At 61.3% G+C, this 9,984-nt stretch overlaps 1 protein-coding gene across 2 annotated transcripts; it reads right to left on the bottom strand.

Moving 5' to 3' along the window:
• Positions 1-2,354: 2,354 nt before the first annotated feature.
• CRYBA2 (crystallin beta A2) lies at positions 2,355-5,608 on the bottom strand. Of its 2 annotated transcripts, none has more exons than XM_048309274.1 (5): positions 5,436-5,608; positions 4,679-4,852; positions 4,114-4,255; positions 2,897-3,039; positions 2,355-2,593 (listed from the first exon to the last, which is right to left on the bottom strand). In XM_048309274.1, exons 2-5 carry the CDS (start codon positions 4,837-4,839, stop codon positions 2,446-2,448), a joined length of 594 nt encoding a protein of 197 aa, XP_048165231.1. In that variant the 5' UTR covers positions 4,840-4,852; positions 5,436-5,608; the 3' UTR covers positions 2,355-2,445. The 2 variants fall into 2 exon arrangements, with proteins under 2 accessions (XP_048165231.1, XP_048165230.1); XM_048309273.1 differs by having other exon boundaries at positions 4,679-4,855; positions 5,436-5,606.
• Positions 5,609-9,984: the final 4,376 nt, after the last annotated feature.

Below are 9,984 nucleotides of genomic sequence, written 5' to 3'. Positions count from 1 at the left end.
GCATCCCTGTCCTCCCCAGCCCCTCAAGGGCAGCACTCTCAGCAGTGGCTCCGCAGCCTCCCGGACTTGCTTTCGCTGCCTGAGTCACTGAAACAAACCGCAGGCAACGGAAAACAAGCCCCGGAGACGGCGGGGTGAGGTGAGGAGCATGCCAGACCCACCAACCCCTTCTCTCCTGGCAGCCGGAGTGACCATGACACTCCTCCTGCAAACCTGCATGGCGGAGGGCATGGAGGGGGGGTCTGGGCTGAGGGACACTGCATCAGCCCAGAGTGGGGAGGGGGCAGGGGTGCAGTAGGGATCCGGCTGAGAAATAGGGTTAGGGCTGCAGGAGCTGGAGATGGGGGTGCTTTGGAGGGTACTGGGGATGGAGACGCCCGGGTCCCTGGGAAAGCCAGTGGGTGGGGGGCTTAAAGTGGGGTGTGAGGGGACCGAGGTCTTTGAGTGACCTGGGGTCAGTGGTGTGCAGAAAGGCAGGGAGTGCCAGATCCTAAGAGCTGGGGAGCCCTGTGTCCATGGGGACCTGAGCGATGTGACCCCTGGTTCGTGGGGGAGGTGGGACATGGGGGAGCTGGGGCAGACCCAGAGGATGGGGAAGGCAGGGTAGATGAGAAATCCAGGAAACAGGGACCCATGTCCATGAGGGACCAAGGGACTGGGCTTTGGGTCTGCAGGGGATCTAGGAGATGAGGTTTCAGGTCTGTGGGGCTTCTGGGGACAGAGCCCGGACACATGAACACCCAGCTGGAAGCAGCTGCAGGTCTCTCTGGCTGCAAGAGGCAGTCTGTCCCCCACCCCCCACTCCAGTGCTCTCCCCCCAGCCCAGGTGAAGCAATAAGGACCCGAGACTTTGCAATGACCCCCACAGCCCACCCCTACCTCCCCCATCGCAGCCCTACGTGCAGGTGCCCGGGAAAGCTTCACCTGGAGCCGGCGTTGTGGAGCGGAGCCGAGCTGACGTGGCCCTGGGCTGGCTGCACCTGGCCAGGTGTGCCGGAATGTGTTTGTGCAGGGGGAGAGGCCGTGGGGCCGTGGTGGGGTGGGGCCAGTGGGGACACGGAGGGGACAGGGGAGGGCTGGGGGGCACCCTGCAGCTGGGATGCTGTGTGGGATGGGGATACACAGGTGCTGGGTTTTCTGCACGGCAGCACTGGGGCTGGAGGGGAGAGGAGCCATGTAGGGATCACTTGTGTGCACGGTCGTGTGCAGCTCACACACACACACACTCACACTCATGCACATGCTGACACACACACCAGGGCTGAGGTGTCTGCACGCTGTTGGGTGAGGGGTGTGCCCAGACTGACCCCCAACCAGTCTCACAGCACCCTTCTGGGACACTCCCTGCCTCAGGGCCAGGCATGCTTTTAGCAAGGGTGGGCATTGGGGGCATTCTGAGACACTCAGAATTGTTCCACCATGCATCCATGTACTGGGTGTGGGGAGCACCTCGGGATGGAAAGCCTGTGCCCCAGGAGGGCTTTGGAGTGCCAGAGCAGGATAGAAGAAGAGGAGGAAGAGGAAGGGATGTCCTGGGTGCAGGGAGCACCTCGGGATGGGTAGCCTGCACCCCAGGAGGGTGTAGGGTGCTGGAGCCAGATGGAAGAGGAGGAGGAGGCTGGGAAAGGGTGCCGGAGGAGGAGGAGGCTGGGTGGGGCTCCCCGTGTCCCGGAGCCGGATACTGGCACGGATATGCTGGCGTGGCAGGGCTGGGGGAGGGCACACACACCTGAGAGCACCAAGCCAAGCCCCCTCCCACCTGTGGAACACTGCCCTGAGAGCTTCTTCCCCTGACCCCTGCACAACCCACCTCCCCACCCCCAGCCCCTCTGTGCCAGTGCTCCCAAACCTGACACAACTGTGGCTGCCCCATTTGTGTCAGTGTCCCGTCCTGCCCCACATGACCCCTATGTTCTTCCTCCTTCCCAGGCCCACAGCAGGCAGGGACCCCCTTCTCTCTTCCAGAGGGATGCAGAGGAGGAGGACCTTGAGCTCACAGACTTTGTAGCAATCAATTTCCCCAGCACTGATCCTGGGAGGAAAACCCAGGGCACAGCCCCGCTGGATGCCCCTTCCCAGGGCACAACCCTCTTGGATGCCCCCTCCCACCTCCAGCCCTTTCTTTGTCCAGTAAGTTCCCATTTTCCCAGCCAGACCATCACAGCAGTGGAACTGTTCTGCAGCCCCTCTGTTCTTTGTGCATGGACAAGAGGTGGGGTGCAGAGAGCTCAGCCCAGGGTAGAGCTGGCCACGGACCCAAAACTGCCTGGGGAAGGAGAAACCTCACCTTCCACCCCACAGAAGGTCCTCCCAGCATGGCAGCCCCCTGAGGAGCAGAGCAGAGGCAGGAGCACTCTTTTTTTGACAAATGCCTTTATTTGCTACCGGATAGAGGTCTATTGCACAGCAGCCTGGAGGCTGCAGGGCACACAGCCCTGCCCCTGTTCAGTGCTGGACGCGGCGGATGGATTGGATCTGGTTGGTGTGGGCCTGGCTGCTGTATTCATTGTACTTCTTGAACTCGCCGTTCTGTCTGTCCCGCTCCAGCACGTACTGGTAGCCCCTGTATCCTGGGTACTGGTATGCCACCCACCTGCAGGCAGACCCTTGGCTCAGAGCCCCAAGCCAAATCCTCCCATCCCATCCCATCCCATCCCATCCCATCCCATGCCATCCCATGCCATCCCATCCCATCCCATCCCACCCCTCTGCTTGCCCTGGGAGGAGAGGGACAAAAAATACCCAATGGCTTGGATTTTCAAGGAAAAGGTAGCAGGAAGGCATCCCTTTCTTGAGGGGGTCCCCCTTCCGCATCCTGGGGTTATACAGGAGGGAGGTACTTGCTGAACCTCTGCTCTTGGCACCCCCCGGTCCCTGTCCCACTGGCTGCACTCACGCTCCGGCGTTCACTTTGATGGATGCCACCTCCTTGTTGCCCCAGCCCATGGCCTGCAGCGAGGGATAGTCGTCACTCAGCTCAAACTTGTGACCCTGGAAGTTCTCAGCCTCGTAGAGGATGGCTTTGCTGTCATTGTGGTTCTGTGAAGGGAGAGAGCTGGAGGTCAGCAGGAATGGGTTGGCTTGCCCAGGGATAGGGGATGTGGCATCAGTGTGACACAAAACAAGGCACTGTGAGAGGCCTGGGATCCTAACCGGCTTTGGTGCAATGCATGGGGATGTCCTACAGCCTGGCACCCCTTCACTGGGACACCTCTGGACTGCCCAGAGGATGCTGCTCCCATGTCCCTGCAGTCTCAGTGCACAGCTGTCAGTGAGAGGTACAGTGGCTACAACCTCCGGACCCACACAGACTGCTGCCCTCAGCATCGTCATGCTCCCCAAGGTTGCAGGAGGGTTCAGGGCAAGGCAGGATGCTGAGAGAGATCCCCTCAGCTCTGTGGGGCCTTTCTGGGTGCTGGACATGGAGGGGTTAATGGCTGGGACACTGAGTGATGCAGCACTGTCCCCCGTGCCCAGCCCCCACATGCATCTATCTGCACTGAGGAGCAGTCCTGCCAGTAAGGAGTGATCTTATCACATCCCCTTTATTAAAGCCTGAACATATCTGCCTGGTGATTATTAAAAGTTGGGGGGGGACCCCCCGCTCGGAGGCGCAGACGTGCCGCTGCTGCGAGCACCAGTGTCTCTGCAGATGGAGCGATAGAGCTGCGTCTGCCCGGGCACGGCTCAGGTACCCTGGACGGGAGGGCGACAGACCCTGTACCCTGAGCATCCCTGCGGTCCTGCCAGCTCCTCTCTGTTCACCCCCTCCCCGGTAACCGGGGCTGGGAGACAAGGCCTTGGGACCCCAATCTGGGAGGTGGCTCTCCAAAGCACAAAGCAGAAGGAGCTGGAATTGTGGTTCAGGCTAAATTTTAGACCTAAAAAGCATCCCAGGATCTTTTCAGGGAGGTGGGATCTTTTCAGGGAGCTCCCGCTCGTGGGTGCAGCTACTCCTCCACTTCACAGGTACCTCTGTGTATACCTCACCCCTCCATCCCATGCCCCATGTAAGTCATCCTCCAGTCTGTCCCTCTCCACCTCCCTGCTGGGCTGCCTGGAGGAGGCTCTGCCTGCCCTGAGCCCCCCCTCTGCGGTGTCCCAGTAACTCACTGCGCATTTGACAGGCCGGAAGGAGAGGAGGTGCTCGGTCCGGTAGCCACTGTTCCCGCTCCAGGCCTCCCACCGGGGATAGTCACCCTTCTCCAGGATAAACTGCTGTCCCTGGTACTCAGGGTACTCGAAGCCTACCCAGCTGGAGGGGAGAGGAGGAAAACCCTCAGGGATGTGTGACACAGTCCCCAGGATTAGCCAGGGGTCGGCTTCTCCTTTCTGGGCAGGGGACAGAGACATCCTGGCAGGTTATGGGTCTGTCACAGACGTTGGGGTCCTTGCTAGCAGCAAATGTCCCTTTTGAAAGTGGGGCCCCTCTCCCCAGAGCCACACCATTGCCTCCAACCTGCACCTTGGCTCGGCAGGGTCTCCCTGAACAGCAGATGGGGAAACTGGGGCACCACACAAGGAGCGCAAGCAGGAAGATTGCATGATGAGGCTGTGTCATAGCTGAGGAAAGACTTGGGTGTTCTGGCTCCCTAGCAGCTCCCAATGGTCCCCTGGGAGCAGTGGGTTTGCTGGAGCGGGGTGTGCCAAGGGGCCACGGGGCTGGCGGGGCACTTACGGGCCAGACTCCACCTTGATGGAGCGGATCTTGCGGAAGCCGCGCTCCATGATGCTGGGGCACTCCATGAGGAATTCGCAGCGCTTGCCCTGGAAGTTCTCCTCCTCCCACACCGTGATCTTGTACTGCCCCAGGGTGTCCATGGCTTCACTGCTGGTCATACGGGTCACTCGGCTGCTGGCAGAGCCCCACATATCACCCCAGGGCAGGCGCCCACCGTCAGCCCCCAGCCACCCCGCTGCCTGCCACTGAGCCTGGGATGCCAGTGGTGCTGCCCTCACACATCCCATGCCACTGGCCCTTTGCCCTCCCAGGCTGGCATGGGGGCATTTCCCATCCCCTTTCCTTCGGTGCTGGGGGATCTCTGTCCAGTGAACCCCAAGTTGCAGGGGGAATTTGCAATGCCCCATCTCTCCTTGTGATGTACCCAGAACTGCCTCAGTTTTTCTTCTCCCAAGCTCCCTGCGATGGCTCCAGGAGTTGTCTGGGTGCAGCGGCACTGTACCCACTGCTGGGAGGCGGCGGTGACCCCAGCTCAGACACAGGTGCAAGTGTAGCCCTGGGGTAGAGCAGCCTGGCTCTTCCATCCCTCCTGCCAGGTCCCTCCTGCCCGCGCAGGGCACCCCCGTTGTGCCACACAGCACCCACCACTTGCCCTTCCCCAGGGTGAGCGTCGGGTGGGGGCTTGGTGTGGGGTGAAGGGAGCGTGGCAGCGCCTGTGCGGTGCGGTCTTGGGGGCTCACAGCCTGGTACTTACTTGGTCGGCAGGGCAGGGCACAGAGGCGAAGGTGGCGGTGCCGGCGCCGGCTTTTCCCCTCGCCCTTTATAGGCGGGCGCTGAAGTGCCGATGGTGCAGGCGGTCAGGGCGCTGTGTCAGCAGGCAGGGGATGCGGGGGGGACGGGCTGCTCGCCCACCCCAGACTCCGGCTGTCCATTCCACTTAGGCAGTGTGGCGAGAGCGGCCCCCCCGCGCCCAGCGCGGCTGACAATGAAAGTGCTGGGCTGTGTTTGCGCAGCGGCTCAGGGCACAATGGGCAAAGGGCCTGACGCGCCGCTTTCCTTTCTGCCCACGGACAATGTCCCCGCTTGGCCCAGGGATTAGGGACCCAGCCTTTCCCAGGGCACCCGCAGCCTTTGCCAGGGTTGAGGCTGGTGGGAAGGAGGTGCCAGGGTGAAGTGGGGATTTACCATCTGGGAGCTGAGGGGTACTGATGTCCTCATGCTGGAACACAGGGCTTATCTGGGGCTGCTTCTGCCCCTCCACGTGGGACTCTGCCACCATGGGTCCCTTCTCCAGACAGGCCCTGCAGGGGTTCCTGCGTTGGCTGCAGACTGGATGCTAATGGTCACCAGTTACATGCTTGTAATGTCCTGGGCATGCCCCCTGGCTTGACAAAGAGCTCCCTGTGCTCCCACTCACTTCCCATTTGGGCAAGGGACACCATGCACAGTGGGAGGGGACCAGCTTTGGGACAGAGCTGTGTCCTTCACCTGGACAGCAGGACCAGCCCTGCCTGGAACTGCACCATGCTATGCAGATATCCCCACTGTCTCCCACCAGGAGCTGGGATGGATGAGGCCAACACAGGCTGGAAAGGAGGAAGAGTGAGTGCCCTGTCGAGCTGTGAAGTCCTGGGTGTCTAGGCAGCAGTGTTTCTTGCAGCATCCCTGTGTAGTCTGTGGTGAGGCCAGGCACTCCCCACCTTCAGCTGGGCAGGTGCCATGCTGGCCGCTGGGCAAGGGCTGGGCCATAGCACCTCAAACCTTCCCAGGAAAACTCCAGCCCTCCTGGGGGTCCTGGGCATGGGGTCAACATCACAAGTGGCCCCGACATGGTTGGTTATGGAGAGTGCAGTGTGGGCAGCTGGGAGTGGTGTTAGCCTGGCATCAGCAAGAATCGGGGACAGAGGGGTGACAGCAAGGACGGGCTGGGGGCAGGACTCGAGAGTCCTCTTCGTGTCCTCCCCACTGCTCGACGGCTCCGAGGCTCGGTGCGAGTCCGCGCCGATGCCTGCGGGTCCCACCAGAGGGTGCAGCCTGGCAGCGGTTGGAGCAGGCTCCAGCTCAGGGACATTAGTGGCCCTTGGCCGGGGACAGGCGCTGGGGAGGCGACCCTCAGCTTGCGTTGCCTGGAGTGCTCCTAGCAGGGAGGGGGAAGACCCTCTTGGAGCTGTCTGGGGAAGCAGAAGGTGGAAGGAAGGATAGGGATGCTCCCTGGAGAAGGAAGAGCACCTTGGTGCAGCCTGGTGGCCTGGGGACATCTCTCAAAACGCTGGGAGACAGGCCTGGGCAGCGTTTAGGGAAGCCATCACCTTGGCGAAGGTGAGGCAAGATGCAGAGCCAGTGCACCGCAGGGTGCCCCCACGGGGCTGCCACCCCTTGCCTGGGCTGTGTGAACAGAGGTGTGGGGCACTGGTTAGTTTGGGGTGCTTGAGGCATGAGGGCAGCTGGGGACTCTGAGGTGCAGGGCACTGTGGGGTGTATTACAGAACCCCAGTGCGTGAGGCACCACAGAATGTGTAGGATGCTGCAAGCTGTTATGGGATGTGCATGTAGGGTGTGTGGGGCACTGTACGGTGTGCTACAGGATCTGCGGGGCACTGGTGGTGTGCCATGAGGAGCATGCAAACAGTTCAGTCATCCCCATACAACATTTTGGACAAAAGCACTGGAAGGCGAATGGTGCAGGGGAGAAACCCAGATGCAGACTGTGCCCCTCCCTTGATTCTCAGCACATCGTACTCACTGGGATGTGCCTCACCTCTTGCTCGGTGCATTCAGGGCAGCCACATGGGAGCCACAGCCACATCAGGGCACAGTGAATCAGTGGGGTCACTCACGAGGAGCCCTCTCCTACTGCATCCCAGAAAGCTGATGCAGCCTGTCCTCTCTGGGCCATCTCCAGGCAGTCTCTGTCACCAGCCAGCATTCCCATGGCTAGGTCACCTGCCAGCCCCCAGCCACACCTGCCCAGCTGGGAACAGGGACAGAGCGAGGCTGGTGCGGGGGCAGGCAGTGACTCTGCTCAAGGGCAGCTGCTAATACTTGCTGTGGGAGCTGGTTAGCACTCACCCAGGGCCTCCTGCATAGGCTAATTTAATAAAGGCCCCTCATTGCTCCCAGCTCAGCTTGTTCCCTGCACTAGCAAAACAGATCATGTTTCTCTGTGCCACTGGGCACAGCGCGGCAGCCGGCAGGCCGGGGGCATGGTGGGAGCACAAGGTCACCCAAGTGCTCCATGCCAAGCCCAGACCATGCCAACCATGGGTTGTACCCATGTTGCAGACCATGTACCCCTTTTGCAGGCACTGGTCTCAGGACAGTGCACAGCTGGGGCAGCTGAGCAGGGAGAGGTGAGGCAGGTGCTGCCCAGGAGCCCTGGTGCTGATGCCATGTCTGTGGCAATACCCAGTTGTAGCCACTGACGTTATGAATATCTGAGCTAGCTGACCAGGGCAGCACAGCTGTGTGCAGGCCATCTGGCTGACACCACGGGTTGAGCCCCGCTCACACCCTGCAAGGACCTCTAGCTGCTCTCTCCTTCTCCCCAGCCCTGCTGGGGGCTGGACTGCCACTCCAGGGGGCTGGAGGTCTGGGGGCTGGGCCGAACAGGAGCAGATGGAGCTGGTGCCGGCCCCTGTTTGTCTTTCTCCCAGTTGCCTGGTGCTCTGTTTGTTCTAGGGATGGCTTCCTGCTGCCAGGGCCAAAACAGGTGGCTTTTATTTGCAGGGTCTGGCTGATTAGATCAGGGGTGGTGTGTCATTGCCCCCACACAGCCCCACTGCTCCCTTTTTCCTCCCCTTTCTCCCCCAGCCTCATTTCCCTGGGAAATCATCCTCCTTGACAAGGATGCAAACACCCTCCTTCTCTCCCCAGTCATCTTTGCTTCGGGGCTGCTCTGAACATGGCAACACCAGGATTGGTTAATCCCATCCAAAACCCCTACTTCACCTGCTGGATCCCTGGATCCCAGAGCCAAGAGGGTTGCTGGTATCCCCAGTGCCACTTGTCCCCTCCAGAAGCTTTGCTGGCCACACGCGACATATGTGTGCAGGCACACAGCTGCCACAGAAGCCACGCCACACAGGCACTGCCTTGCCCAGGGAGCCCTGGCACACGCCAGCCGCCCCACACACACGTGCCCTGTGCACCCAGCCATCCCATCCCTGCAGCCGGAAGCTCCTGGGTCGCAAAGAGCCTGGCAGATGTTGCTGGGATTAACTCCCACGCAGGTGCACACGCACACCGTGGGCTGCCAGCTGTTCCATGCCGGGAGAGGTTCCAGGCACTCGGGTTTCCCCCAGGCTGGGCTTGGCGCACACCAGCTGCAGCTCCTGCTGCCCCCAGGGCAGGATGGGTCCAGGGGCTGAGTGGGAGAGGAACCCACTGGGGACCAAGATGTTGACTGGTCTCGGGGTACTGTCACCAACAGCTAGGGAAGGGCAGGGATGCAGTGAGGGCATACCAAGTGGGACACAATGCAAGGGGTACCCACACGTTCTCACTCACAGCTGGTCTTGTAAACAGCTGGCTGAGATGGTGCTCCATGCAGCAGCCCTCACCCCAGTCAGCTCTCCACAAGCACCCGTGGCCCTCAGCCAGTCACCAGTACCCTCACTGGAACCTGCTCTCCAGACCTGCCCACCTGCTGCCCCCACTGGCACCCTGGCCACCCCAGGTATGCTGCTCACCCCCTCCTTGTGGGACTATGGGTGCCCGCTGTGCCCTGTGGCACCCACAGCTCTGGAGCTGCACCTGCAACAACCCACCAGGACAAGGATACTCCCAGGGACACTGGCTCACCCTGTGCCACCCATTCACAACCTGACTCTGGCTGCCCCCGGCATGGCGGTGTGCTCAGTCCCCAACTCTGCCAGCCTTGCAGAGTCCCCACGAACTGCCAGGGGAGCTGTGGCCTCACCTGCCTGCTCCCCACTGTTCCCATGGGGACTAATCCCACCTGAAGGTCAGGGAGGCTCCGCCAGCTGCTTACCTCCTGCCTGTGGATTACAGCCTGGGTGTGAGCAGGTGACAACTGCTGCCTCTCCGGGTTGGGCCAGCCCTGGCAGGGAACTGACAGCAGCACAAAACCAAGCCAGGCTGCTCCAAAAGGGAATCCAGGGTGGCATGTCCCATTCAGCCTGAGGTGTCCCCTCTCTCACACCCTACCCAGATGGGGATGCCAGGCACTGGGGCAGAGGAGCCAGTATCTGGTCCTACGGTCCTACAGTCCAGATCCTGACCTGAAAGGGAGCCCACTGATGCCAGCCACTGTGACCTCCTGCTTGTTACCAGAGGTGACTTTA

The sequence above is a fragment of the Corvus hawaiiensis genome, chromosome 7, assembly GCF_020740725.1.
Source record: "Corvus hawaiiensis isolate bCorHaw1 chromosome 7, bCorHaw1.pri.cur, whole genome shotgun sequence".
Classification (NCBI taxonomy): domain Eukaryota; kingdom Metazoa; phylum Chordata; class Aves; order Passeriformes; family Corvidae; genus Corvus; species Corvus hawaiiensis.
This window is presented reverse-complemented; position numbering and strand designations above follow the sequence as displayed.